The sequence below is a fragment of the Rhinoraja longicauda genome, chromosome 29 (assembly GCF_053455715.1).
Source record: "Rhinoraja longicauda isolate Sanriku21f chromosome 29, sRhiLon1.1, whole genome shotgun sequence".
Taxonomy (NCBI): Eukaryota; Metazoa; Chordata; class Chondrichthyes; order Rajiformes; family Arhynchobatidae; genus Rhinoraja; species Rhinoraja longicauda.
This window is the reverse complement of record NC_135981.1, coordinates 30545028-30559435: the sequence shown is the minus strand read 5'-3', so window position 1 is coordinate 30559435 and position 14408 is coordinate 30545028. Positions and strand designations below refer to the sequence as shown.

At 51.5% G+C, this 14408-nt stretch overlaps 1 protein-coding gene across 8 annotated transcripts in view; it reads left to right on the top strand.

Moving 5' to 3' along the window:
• Positions 1-14408, top strand: part of LOC144607793 (formin-like protein 1) — a 324601-nt gene that overhangs the window by 241101 nt on the left and 69092 nt on the right. For all 8 annotated transcript variants that reach the window (XR_013549141.1, XM_078424874.1, XM_078424872.1 and 5 more), the window contains 2 exons: positions 3852-4166; positions 13418-13542. Coding sequence is in view for 7 of the 8 variants with exons in the window: in XM_078424874.1 (XP_078281000.1) it covers positions 3852-4166; positions 13418-13542 (440 nt within the window). In the remaining variant the exon portion in view is untranslated. The remainder of the gene's footprint in view (positions 1-3851; positions 4167-13417; positions 13543-14408) is intronic.

Here is a 14408-nt window from a genome sequence, read left to right as displayed (position 1 = left end):
AGCCAATTTTCTCTCCATTCAGCTATCTCTCCTTGGATCCCATGCGATCTAACCTTCCAGAGCAGCCTGCCGTACGGAACTTTGTCAAATGCCTTACTGAAATCCATGTACACAACATCTACAGCTCTGCCCTTATTGACTTTTTTAGTCACATCTTCAAAAAAATCAATCAGATTTGTGAGATGTACAAAACCATGCTGACTATTCTTAATCATCCCTTGTCCATCCAAATGTCTGTATATCCTATCCCTCAGAATACACTCTAGTAATTTTCCAACGACAGATGTTAAACTCACTGGCCTATAGTTCCCAACATCTCCGGGTGCTCCGGTTTTCTCTCACATCCTAAAGACGTGCAGATTTGTAGGTTAATCGGCCTCCGAAAAATTTCCATTAATGTGGAGGAAGTGGATAAGAAAATGGGATAATCTGAATGGGTGATCAATGGTCGGTGTGGACTCTGTGGGTCAAAGGGCTTGTTTCCTGCTGTTTCTTGAAACTAAACTAAACTTTTAGCATCTACTAGACCAAGTGGACCCAAGTTGGGTCCAAACCGCTCCTGCATTGGTGCAGCACCCCCTCCTACACTCTCCCCCCCTCCCCCATCCCTCCCCCACCCCTCCCCCCTCTCCCCCTCCCCTCCCCTCCCCCCCTCCCCTCCACCCTCCCCCTCCCCTTCACCCCTCCCCTTCACCCCTCCCCTTCACCCCTCCCCTCCACTCACCCACTCCATCCACCCTCAATGCCCCTCCATCACCCCTCCTCACCCACCATGCCCCTTCAACCCCCCTTACCCCGCCCCTCCACTCTTAGGGGCACTCCAGTACTCCACCCCACTCACCCACTCCACCCCCCCCCATTCACCCACTCCACCCCCTCCCCCTTCAACCACTCCACCCCCTCCCTCCCCACCACTCACCCACTTGATCCCCCTTCCCAAAAACTCAATCCCCCCTCCCCCCACTCACCCTCACCCACTCCAACCTCCCCACCACTCACCCACTCCATTCCCTCTCCCTCACCCACTCCATCTCCCCTCACCCACTCCATCCCCCCTCCCTCCCTTCCCCCCACCCACTCCATCCCACCCTCCCTCTCTCCCCACTCACCCACGCCGCCCCCTCCCTCCCCCCACTCACCCATTCCATCCCTCCCTCCCCCTCCCTCACCCACACCATCCGTCCCCCCTCACCCACTCCATCCCCCTCCTTCCCCCACTCACCCACTCCATTCCCCCAACTTCATCCCCCTCCCCCCTCACCCACTCCACCCCCCTCCTTCCCCCCCACTGAACCACTCCATCCCTCTCCCCCTCCCTCCCCCCCACTCACCCACTCCATCCCCCTTCCCTCCACCCACCCCGCCCCCCCCATACCCACCATCTCTCCTCCCCCACTCCATCCCCCCTCCCCCTCCTTTCCCCCCTTCACCACTCCCCCCCTCAATCCCCCTTCCCTCCCCTCACCCACTCCATCCCCCCTCACCCAAACCCTCTCCCCCCCACCCACTCCATCCTCCCCTCACCCACTCCACACCCCCCCCCCAGGCGCTTTTGTCACCCCCCTCATTTGGCGCCAATCCCGTCACTCGGGCGGATGCCGCCCCCCTCCGAGCGGCAACTGCATCTCCCAGAGGTCAGCACGGCGGCGGGGGGCACGCACAAGATGTCGGAGTGGGAGGAGGAGAAGTAGGAGAGTGGCCGCAGTATGTGTGGGGGTGGGTGTGTGGGAGTGGGTGTGTGGGGTGTGTGTGTGGGGGGGTGTGTGTGGGGGTGTGTGGGAGTGGGTGTGTGGGGGTGGGTGTGTGGGAGTGTGTGTGGGGGGGTGTGTGTGGGGGTGTGTGTGTGGGAGTGTGTGTGGGGGTGGGTGTGTGCGAGTGTGTGTGTGGGGGTGTGGTGTGTGGGAGTGTGTGTGTGGGGGTGTGTGTGGGAGTGTGTGTGTGGGGGTGTGTGTGGGGGTGGGTGTGGGGGTGGGTGTGTGGGGGTGTGTGTGGGGGTGGGTGTGTGGGGGTGGGTGTGTGGGGGTGTGTGTGTGGGGGTGGGTGTGTGGGGGTGTGGTGTGTGGGGGTGGGTGTGTGGGGGTGTGTGTGTGGCAGTGTGTGTGTGGGGGTGTGTGTGGGGGTGGGGGTGTGGGGGTGTGGTGTGTGGGGGTGGGTGTGTGGGTGTGTGTGTGTGGGGGTGTGTGTGTGGGGGTGGGTGTGTGGGGGTGGGTGTGTGGGGGTGGGTGTGTGGGAGTGTGTGTGTGGGAGTGTGTGTGTGGGGGTGGGTGTGTGGGAGTGTGTGTGGGGGTGGGTGTGTGGGGGTGTGGTGTGTGGGGGTGGGTGTGTGGGGGTGGGTGTGTGGGGGTGTGGTGTGTGGGGGTGTGTGTGGGGGTGGGTGTGTGGGGGTGTGTGTGTGGGGGGGTGTGTGTGGGGGTGGGTGTGTGGGGGTGTGGTGTGTGGGGGTGGGGGTGGGTGTGTGGGGGTGGGTGTGTGGGGGTGGGTGTGTGGGAGTGTGTGTGTGGGGGTGGGTGTGTGGGAGTGTGGTGTGTGGGGGTGGGTGTGTGGGGGTGTGTGCACCGCGATGCCCGAGGGGGTTGTAGCCCACGAATTCGATCAACGGGCCTCAACTGCGCGGACGACATACACGGGTCACGGGTTCCCATCGTGACGTCATACACGGGTGACTGCCAAAGAGAGTTATGCAGGAAAATAACTGCAGATGCTGGTTCAAATTGAAGGTAGACACACAATGCTGGAGTAACTCAGCGGGTCAGGCAGCATCTCGGGACAGAAGGAATGGATGACGTTTCGGGTCGAGACCCTTCTTCAGACTGATGTCAGGGAAAGGGACGGAACAAAGATAGGATGTAGGAGGAGACAGGAAGGCAGTGGGAGAACTGGGAAGGGGGAGGGGAAAGAGAGGGACAGAGGAGCTATCTAAAGTTAGAGAAGTCAATGTTCATTCCCTGGGCTGTAAGCTGCCCAAGCGAAATATGAGGTGCTGTTCCTTCAATTTACGCTGGGTCTCACTATGACAATGGAGGAGGCCCATGATAGAAAGGTCAGACTGGGAGTGGGAGGGGGAGTTGAGTCAGCCACCGGGAAATCAGGTTGGTTAAGGCGGACTGAGCGGAGGTGTTGAGCGAAAAGTTTGCCGAGCCTGTGTTTGGTCTCGCCGATGTAGAGAAGTTGACATCTGGAACAGCAGATACAATAGATGAGGTTGGAGGAGGTGCAGGTGAACCTCTGCCTCACCTAGAAAGACTATTTGGGTCCTTGTATGGAGTCGAGAGGGGGGGGGGGGGGTGTAAAGGGACAGGTGTTGCATCTCCTGCGGTTGCAGGGGAAAGTAGCTGGGGAGGGGGTGGTTTGGGTCGGAAGGGGCGAGTGGACCATGGAGTTACGGACAGGGTAGGAAGAAGTGTAGTCCAGATAGCTGTGGGAGTCAGTGGGTTTGTAGTAGATATCGGTCACTAGTCTGTCTCCTGTGATGGAGATGGTGACATCCAGAAACGGTATGGAGATGTCGGAGATGGTCCAAGTATATTTAAGAGCAGGATTGAAATTAGTGATGAAATGTATGAAGTCAGTGAGTTCTGCCTGGGTACAAGAGGTAGCACCAATGTAGTTGTCAATGTAGCGGCGGTCGAGGAAGAAAAGGAGGGCTTCAAGACGGAGGATAGTCACTAAACGCTGGAATAAGTCAACAAGACAGCATCTCTGGTGAGAAGGAATGGGAGACGTTGTGTCGAGACTATTCTTCAGCCAGCTAGAGTTAAAATGTCTTCTATGTCTCCATCTTGCAGCAATATCTCACTGTGTCACCCATTGCTATGCCTTGTAACCACAGCCTGTGTTTTTGTGTTTTACAGATGTTTCTCCAATGCCAGCTTTGAAGGGTGACATTACAGATGCAGCCACTGCTGGATCACCTCCCCCACCCCCACCTCCCACCCCATCACCAGCGACCACCATCGCCCCACCCCCAGCCCCTCCCCCACTGCCCGGAGGGCCTGCGTCCACAGCAGCAGCACCTGCACCGCCCCCACCCCCACCCCCTGGGCTGCCTGGGGTGGGTATCCCCCCACCGCCTCCTCCCCCACCCCCTCTCGGTGCCCACCCTCCTGGAGCACCCCCTCCCCCTCCCCCTCCAGGCGCCTTCAATACAGCGACCAAGATGAACTCAGGTAAGGGCCACCCACCTGAGGAGGGGTGGGGGGGACAGCAATGGAGGAGCTGTTGTGGGGAGACCGCCGTGAGGGGGCGTAGGGATCGCTGGGAGGGGGGAGTGGGTGGAGAAGGGGAGGGGAGAGAACATCGGAGGAGCCGGCGGTGGTACTTTGTAACTTTGTCAGCGCCCTTTAAGTGGTGACTATTTGCATACCTTGGGTGTGCAAGCAAAGAATGTCACTGTGACTTGTTACATGTGACAATAAAGTATTTCATTCCATTCCACTGATGTCAGGTCCACCGATGCTGTAGTGACCAATGATGGTGATCACTGATGGTGTGGTGACCTCTGATGGTGTAGTGACCACTGACTCTCTAGTGACCATTAATAGTGAAGTGACCACCAATGGTGATCACTGATGGTGTGGTGATCACTGATATATAGTGAACACTAATGGTCTAGTGACCATTAATAGTGAGGTGACCACCAATGGTGATCAGTGATGGTGTGGTGACCTGTGATGGTGTAGTGACCACTGATGGTGATCACTGATGGTGTGGTGACCACTGACTCTGTAGTGACCACTAGTAATGAGGTGACCACCAATAGCCATCACTGATGATGTGGTGACCTGCGATGGTGTGGTGACCACAGATATATAGTGAACACTAATGGTGCAGTGACCACTGATAGTTGTTCAGCACTGCACTCTGGTTGTGGTAGGATGGATCAGTTGCCTGCTAACAGCTGGGAAGCTGATAACAGCTGCCCCTGAATCTGGAGGTATCACAAAATGCTGGAGTAACTCAGCAGGTCAGGCAGCATCTCTGGAGAGAAGGAATGGGTAACATTTCAGGTCGAGACTCTTCTTCAGACTGATGTGGGGGGGGACGGGGCAAAGAAAGGATATAGATGGAGACAGGAAGACAGTGGGAGATCTGGGAAGGGGGAGGGGAAGAGAGGGACAGAGGAACTATCTATAGTTAGAGAAGTCAATGTTCATACCACTGGGCTGTAAGCTGCCCAAGCGAAATATGAGGTGCTGTTCCTCCAATTTGTGATGGGCCTCACTATGACACTGGAGGAGGCCCATGACAGAAAGGTCAGATTGGGAGTGGGAGGGGGAGTTGAAGTGCTGAGCCACTGGGAGATCAGGTTGCTTAAGGCGAACTGAGCGAAGGTATTGAATAAAACGATCGCCGAGTCTGCGTTTGGTCTCGAAGTTGATATCTGGAACACCGGATACAATAGATGAGGTTGGAGGAAGTGCAGGTCTGGCTCGAAGGGCCAAATGACCTCCTCCTGCACCTATTTTCTATGTTTCTAGGTGAACCTCTGTCTCACCTGGAAAGACTATTTAGGTCCTTGGATGGAGTCGAGGGGGGAGGTAAAGGGACAGGTGTTGCATCTCCTGCGGTTGCAGGGGAAAGTGCCTGGGGAAGGGGTAGTTTGGGTAGGAAGGGATGAGTTGACCAGGGAGTTACAGAGGGAACAGTCTCTGCGGAAAGCAGAAAGGGGAGGAGATGGGAAGATGTGGCCAGTAGTGGGATCCCGTTGGAGGTGACGGAAATGTTGGAGGATAATTTGTTGGATACGTTGGCTGATGGGGTGGAAGGTGAGAACAAGGGGGATTCTGTTCTTGTTACGAATGGGGGGAGAGGGAGCAAGAGCGGAGCTGCGGGATATAGAGGAGGCCCTAGTGAGAGCCTCATCTATAATGGAGGAGGGGAAGCTCCGTTTCCTAAAGAATGAGGACATCTCTGATGCCCTAGTGTGAAACACCTCATCCCGGGCGCAGATGGGGCGTAGACGGAGGAATTGGGAGTAAGGGATAGACCTTTTGCAGGAGACAGGGTGGGAAGAAGTGTAGTCCAGATAGCTGTGCGAGTCAGTGGGTTTGTAGTAGATGTCAGTCACTAATCTGTCTCCTGTGATGGAGATGGTGAGATCCAGAAACAGTAGGGAGATTTACGAGATGGTCCAAGTATATTTAAGACTGGGTCTGCTTGCAGTCATGAATAGCTGCCCAGTGTTGCACTGCTCTGTGGTGCTTGCCAGGGTGCTCGGCCATAGGGTTGCCAACTGTCCCGTATTAGCCGGGCCATCCCGTATATTGGTTTGTCCCATATGGGACCGCCCTTGTCCAGAATTAGGCCCAGGGGACGATGTAGGCCCTGACATTTTAGGCCCGGACACTGTTGGCCCGGGCAGTGTCGGTCTAGAGGTCCGGGCGTCGCCTGACGGAGGTTGCATAGCAACCTGCCTCCCGGCCCGAGCGTCCGCCATTGGTGCAGCGGGAGCACGTGGCCGCTGGCTGGGTGAGGTCACATGTGGCGCAGGGCAGTGAAGTCACCTTTTGTCCCTTATTTGGGACTGAGGAAGTTGGCAACCCTATAGACCAGTGTACCTGATTCACACACAGGGCTCACTCACTCAGTGCAGTCCCCTGCCTCGAGCGCCAGTGAGACTGGGTCCGCTTGCAGTCATGAATGGCTGCCCAGTGTTGCACAGCTCTGTGGTGCTTGCTGTTGACAGGTTAGGCAAGGCATCACGTTGGCCCGAGTCTTGTAGCTCTTTAGGTGTTGTGTACCTAGACAGTTCTCTGACCATGTGTGCCAGTGTACTGAGTGAGAAGTGGACGTGCTCTTGCAAGAACCCCTCCCATGGATAGTCTGTGTAACCTGCATCATTTTGTACGGGTTAACAATAGACTATAGACAATAGGTGCAGGAGTAGGCCATTCGGCCCTTCGAGCCAGCACCGCCATTCAATGTGATCATGGCTGATCATTCTCAATCAGTACCCCGTTCCTGCCTTCTCCCCATACCTCCTGACTCCGCTATCTTTACGAGCTCTATCTAGCTCTCTCTTGAATGCATTCAGAGAATTGTCCTCCACTGCCTTCTGAGGCAGAGAATTCCACAGATTTACATCTCTCTGACTGAGAAGGTTTTTCCTCATCTCTGTTCTAAAAGGCCTACCCCTTATTCTTAAACTGTGGCCCCTGGTTCTGGACTCCCCCAACATTGGGAACATGTGTCCTGCCTCTAATGTGCCCAATCCCTTAATAATCTTATACGTTTCGATAAGATCCCCTCTCATCTTTCTAAATTCCAGTGTATACAAGCCTAGTCGCTCCAGTCTTTCAACATACGACAGTCCCGCCATTCCGGGATTTAACCTAGTAAACCTACGCTGCACGCCCTCAATAGCAAGAATATCCTTCCTCAAATTTGGAGACCAAAACTGCACACAGTACTCCAGGTGCGGTCTCACTAGAGCCCTGTACAACTGCAGAAGGACCTGTTTGCTCCGAGACTCAACTCCTCTTGTTATAAAGGCCAACATTTCATTGGCTTTCTTCACTGCCTGCTGTACCTGCATGCTTCCTTTCAGTGACTGATGTACTAGGATACCCAGATCACGTTGTACGTCCCCTTTTCCTAACTTGACACCATTCAGATAATAATCTGCCTTTCTATTCTTACCACCAAAGTGGATAACCTCACATTTATCCACATTAAACTGCATCTGCCATGCATCTGCCCACTCACACAACCTGTCCAAGTCACCCTGCAACCTCATAACATCTTCCTCACAGTTCACACTGCCACCCAGCTTTGTGTCATCTGCAAATTTGCTAATGTTACTTTTAATCCCTTCATCCAAGTCATTAATGTATATTGTAAATAGCTGCGGTCCCAGCACCGAGCCTTGCGGAACCCCACTAGTCACTGCCTTCCATTCTGAAAGGAACTGATTTATCCCCACTCTTTGCTTTCTGTCTGTCAACCAATTTTCTATCCATGTCAGTACCGTACCCCCAATACCATGTGGTCTAATTTTGCCCACTAATCTCCTATGTGGGACCTTGTCGAATGCTTTCTGAAATTACAGGTACACCACATCCACTGGCTCTCCCTTGTCCATTTTCCTACTTACATCCTCAAAAAAATCCAGATTAGTCAAGCATGATTTCCCCTTCATAAATCCATGCTGACTTGGAACGATCCTGTTACTGCTATCCAAATGTTCTGCAATTTCGTCTTTTATAATTGACTCCAGCATCTTCCCCACCACTGATATCAGACTAACTGGTCTATAATTTCCTATTTTCTCTCTCCCTCCTTTCTTAAAAAGTGGGATAACATCAGCTATCCTCCAATCCACAGGAACTGATCCTGAATCTATGGAACATTGGAAAATGATCACCAATGCGTCCACGATTTCTAGAGCCACCTCCTTAAGTACCCTGGGATGCAGACCATCAGGCCCTGGGGATTTATCAGCCATCAGTCTACCCAACACCATTTCCTGCCTAATGTGAATTTCCTTCAGTTCCTCCTTCACCTTAGGATCTCTGGGCACCAAAACATTTGGGAGATTGTTTGTATCTTCCTTAGTGAATACAGATCCAAAGTACCGGTTCAACTCATCTGCCATTTCCTTGTTCCCCATAATAAATTCACCTGCTTCTGTCTTCAAGGGACTCACATTTGCCTTAACTATTTTTTTTTCTCTTCACATACCTATAGAAACTTTTACTATCCTTCTTTATATTATTGGCTAGTTTACCTTCATATCTCATCTTTTCTCCCCATATTGCCTTTTTAGTTATCTTCTGTTGCTCTTTAAAAGAGTCCCAATCCTCTGGCTTCCCGCTCTTCTTTGCTATGTTATACTTCTTCTCTTTTATTTTTATGCTGTCCTTGCCTTCCCTCGTCAGCCACGGGTGCCTCTTACTCCCCTTAGAATCTTTCCTCCTCTTTGGGATGAATTGATCCTGCAACTTCTGCATTATTCCCAGGAATACCTGCCATTGCTGTTCCACCGTCTTCCTTGCTGGGTCTCCTTCCAGTCAAATCTGGCCTGCACCTGCCTCATGCCTCTATAATCCCCTTTGCTATACTGTAATACTGACACTTTCCGATTTTCCCTTCTCTCTCTCAATTTGTAGATTAAAACTTATCATATTATGATCACTGCCTCCTAATGTCTCTTTTACCTTGAGTTCCCTTATCAAATCAGGTTCATTACACAACACTAAATCTAGAATTGCCATCTCCCTGGTAGGCTTCAGTACAAGCTGCTCTAAGAATCCATCTCGGAGGCACTCCACAAACTCCCCTTCCTGGGGTCCAGTACCATCCTGATTTTCCCAGTCTACCTGCATGTTGAAATCTCCCATAACCACCGTAGCATTACATTTGCTACATGCCAATTTTAACTCTTGATTGAAGTTGCACCCTATGTCCAGGCCTGTAGATACCTCCCATTAGAGTCTTCTTGCCCTTACAATTCCTCATTTCTATCCATACTGATTCTACATCTCCCAATTCTATGTCACCCCTTGCAAGGGACTAACCAACAGAGCGACCCCACCCCCTCTTGCCCACCTGTCTGTCTTTTCAATAGGTCGTATATACCTGAATATTCAGTTCCCAGCCCTGGTCCTCTTTTAGCCATGTCTCTGTAATTCCCACAACATCATACTTGCCAATGTCTAACTGAGTTTCAAGCTCATCCACTTTATTTTTTATACTACGCGCATTCAAATACAACACTTTAACTTCGGTATTCACCTCCCCTCTCACACCGGTCACCATTGGCCATGACCTTCCTCTCTTATCCCATCTAGAACTTTCCTTCCCATTTATTCGAGAGTCTTTTGCAGATTTTCCTATATTCGCTTCCCCTTTAACTCCATCTTTATACTCCCAATTTTTCAACCCCTCCCCCCACTACTTAGTTTAAACCCACAAGTGTAGCACTAGCAAACCTGCCTGCCAGAATGTTGGCCCCCCTGCTGTTAAGGTGTAACCCGTCCCTTTTGTACAGGTCACCCCTACCCCAGAAGAGATCCCAGTGGTCTAGAAATCAAAATCCCTGCTCTGTCTCTGCAGGCCAGGGTGGAATGTGTCCAAACAGAGTGTGACAAACACATCCACCTGCCGTTTACACGCTTTGTCACACCTGTGCAAAGATCCACACGAGTACTTGTACCACACATGTCCCAGCTACACCAGGTGAGGGGTCTTGTACACCATGGCTCTCCAGTCTGTCGTGCTTTAACCGTGGCAGTTCTGCTACATGTGATACTACAGCATGACCTGCCATCCCCATGGACATGAGCTGACCACTGTGGGCAGTACACCAAGCTCCCAGCATCCCCAGGGCAGCCAGGGCCTGTCTGTACTCTGGGCTTTACAAGATCCTTGAACAGCCCACAGTTCCAAAGAAGTTAGCATCTTACGTGCAGTAGTTTGACACACAAGTAGTCATCTTGTGGAACTGAACACTGATTTATTTCATCTTTAGAACCCTCCTTATATGTTATCGCTTATGAATTGAAATGTATTGTATGATAAAGAATTGAATCAAGAGTCAAGAGTGTTTTATTGTCATATGTCCCAGACAGAACAATGAAATTCTTACTTGCAGCAGCACTACAGAATATGTAAACATAGTACACTGTAAACAATATCATAAACAAAAAAAAGTTAAGTACACACGCATATATGTGTATATATATATATATATATATATATATATATATATGTATACATACATGCATGTGTATATATGTGTGTGTGTTAAAAAATATATATATAGCTACACACACAAATAAAATCATTGCAGTTGCACTGAAATTGATGAAGCTGGTGACAGAATTGATATCATTAAAAGTGTGCCCATGCACACAGATAAGCCTGGAGAAGGGTCTCGACCCAAATGGTCACCTATTCCTTTTCTCCCGAGATGCTGCCTGACTCACTGAAATACTCCAGCTTTTTGTGGTTTGCATATCTGTTTTTGACCGAACATTCTCTGCAATGGATTAGCAAATTTATTTGACAATTACTCTTGCTTCAGCAAGTAATGTCACCAAACTACCTCGACTGGAGGAATCTGAATTATGATGCCAGGCTTATTCTTGTTATTAGATTTTGAAGCCTTTCTTATTAAAGCTGTTCTATATACCTCCCTCTTTATGAGTGAATAATTCCCAAGAGGCTTGGGGTTTAGTGTGGCTGTGATGTGACTGGCCAAGGTTGTCCAAGCTGCTGACCTCATGAACTTTCTTCTTCTTCTTGCGTATGGCGTGCACAGCCTAAAGTTGTAGGTCAAGGGTAGACATCCAGGCCAGGGCAGCATCAGTTACTGGGTGGATGGCCTTGGAAAAGCCTCAGTGAGCAGTCATTCACCATGTGTGGGATGGTCTGGTCTGGATATCCGCAGTCATCCCCCACTTGTGCAGGTGAAGGGCTGTTCTTGCATGGAGGGTGCGGATCCTGTTCAGGGTTTGCCATTGCTTGCGATGGAGGTCAAATCCTGGTAGTTTCACCGTGGGGTCTGTGATGACCTCTCATCTGGGCATCTTGGCGTCGTGTTGTCATCTTTCCAGGCTCTGCGCCACTTAGTCTTGGGGTCAAAGTCTTTCAGGGATTTAGCTGAAGACCAGAAGGGTTTGCGGGACATCAGGGGCATGTTGGGCAGATTGTTCAAGTCGGCGTGGATGAGAAGGTCAGGGTTAGTCTCGATGGTGCACCAATCTGTCAACATCCTCTCCCTTCTGCGTTTGCTGGGAAGGGCGGTGTGAGAGAGGACAGGGAGCCACTGCAAAGGTGTTGACTTAAACGTCCCTGTGATGACCCGCATTGCAGAGTTAAGGACAGGGTCAACTCGTTCGGTGTAGCAGCTATTAGCCCAAGCTGTTGAGCAAAACTCGGCTGTTGAGTAGACTAGGGCTAAGCTTGCGGTACGGAGGGTGTGTGCATTGGATCCCCAGCTGTTGCCTGTAAGTTTCCTGATGTTGTTGACCCTTGTTTTCAGTTTATTATGCTAGTGTTCAGGTGTTCACGATAGGTGAGGGTGCGGTCCAGGGTGACTCCGAGGTACTTGGGGAATTCCTCATTCTTCACCGGCTCACCACAGAAGGACACTCGGACTGCATTGTCCAGCTGACTGCTGAGGGGAAAGGCAGTGACAGTTGTCTTGGATGGGTTGGGGCGAAGTCGCCAGAAGGTGATGTACTCCTCCAACCCCTTCAAGTCTTGGGTTAGCACCCTGCTGATATCCTCAGGGCAGCTCCCTGGTCGGCAGGGGCAAGGTCATCTGCATATGCAAACTTCCTGGACCAGGTAGTTGGCACGTCACCCACATAGATGTTGGAGAGTAGGGGAGCTAGGACAGAGCCCTGGGGGAGGCCTGTCAGGGTCCTGACAGAGTTGGTCTGATCCCCAAGCAAGACCCTAAATCTACGGTTGCTGAGGATGGATGAGAGGGCATGCATGGTGGTTTGGAACTTCAAGATTCTGGAAGTTTCCAGCAACAGACCATGTCTCCACAAGGTGTCATAAGCTGATGACAGATCGATGAGAGCAACACCAGTTTTCAGGGCACGTTGGAAGCCAGCCTCTATATTGGTAGTGAGGGCAAGGACTTGATCTGAGCAGCTTCTACCAGGTCTCTGGGCAGAACAGGTTCTAGCAATGGAGAGATCCAAGCAAGCAGGAGGTGTTCAAACAGCTTGTAGGATGTACACAAGAGGGGGATGGGTCGGTAACCAGCTGGATCATCAGCAGGTTTCCCAGGCTTGAGGATGGCGATGACCTTAGACTCTCTCCAGGCCTTAGGGATAATTCCTCTACAATGGATGTGAGAAAAGCAGCCAGCCAATTGCGTCCTTGGGGGCCAAGGTTCAGAAATTCTGGGTAAATCCCATCAACTCCTGCTGCTTTCCCACCTTTAATAGAGGACAGGCCTTTGTCTACATCAACTGGAGTGTATGGATTAGAAAGGCAGCTTGAGGATGGTGAAGAGGAGTTGGACTTTGTCAAGCTCCATCCCACTTCTTGTCGGGCTTCTTTGGAAGTGGCGACCTTCAGGTTTGCCAGCAGGCAAGAAGCTGCAGCATTTGCTGCCACCTTGGGGGGGGGGGGAGGGGGGTACTGGGCAGGGGCAGCTGAATCAAGATACAGGGGCAGCTGAACCAAGATACAGGGGCAGCTGAACCAAGATACAGGGGCAGCTGAACCAAGATGGCCAAGGAGAGTCCATGCCTTCCTGTTGGAGTGCATGAAGTTCAGGTCATCTACAGTCTGTTGCCAGCGCTGTCGTCTTGCAGTTCTGTGGCAGCGTCTGGGTCACCTGTGGCCTCGCACTGCCTCGGGGTGGGAGATTGCAACCTCACATGGTCCACCCTGTTTGACTAATGCAATCAACCCAATGTGCACAATTTAATAGATTAACTTTCTAACCCTGCAGGTCTGAAGGTGAAGCAGCCTATTAAAACCAAGTTTCGGATGCCCCTCCTCAACTGGGTGACACTGAAACCCAACCAGATTGACGGAACGGTCTTCATTGGACTCGATGATGAAAAGCTACTGCAGGTGAGACTGTGGCACTGACGTTGAAGGTGGACCTCCCTCTTACCAAATACTGGCCTCCTAAGCTGTAGCCTGGCTAGTTACTAGAACCCTCACCTGTGGAGCCACAGGTCGTGGGCTCAAGGCGTGCCTCAGGCACAGATTAGTGTTGATGTGTCCAATATTGCTGCCCTTTAGGTCCAACGTTAACCCTGGGCAGTGTCAGGAAAGCACTGGGGAACCTAGGACATTGAAACTGAGCAGGAGGCTGTCAGTGGCCAATGGTCCCTGCCCCAGCTTATCATTACTTGAATCTCAGACCGGGGAGAAAGGCTAGGAGTAGTGGAGGGGAGGAAGGGGGAGCATCAGTTGCCTCACATCCAGCTCGAGAGTTAGTGAGGGAATTATGAAATGTCCAGGTCACAGACTGCCCATTGTTTCCATGGTTTCACCCTGTCCGTGACCTCGAATGTCATGAAGCTCTGCCACTTAACCAGCAGCCCGGAAATTGAGGAGCTGTTTGAATATCTAGTTTGAGCATCCTCAATGCTGACTACGACCGCGAGTCTTAGTCTCTATTTTGTGCAATTAGCGTGTGAACACCTTTAGACTTTTAGACATACAACACAATACAGGTCCTTCAGCCCACCAAGTCCACGCCGACCAGTGATTACTAACACTGTAATCTAGTGCTCTAGCACTTCCTCCTACACACTAGGGACAATTTACTTTTTACCGAGCCGATTAACCTACAAATCCCCACATCTTTGGAGTGTGGGAAGAAACTGAAGCACCGGAGAAAACCCACGTAGTCACGGGGAGAACACACACATTCTGGCCAAACAGCACCTGTAGTCAGGATCAAACCCAAGTGTGTGGTGCTGTAAGGC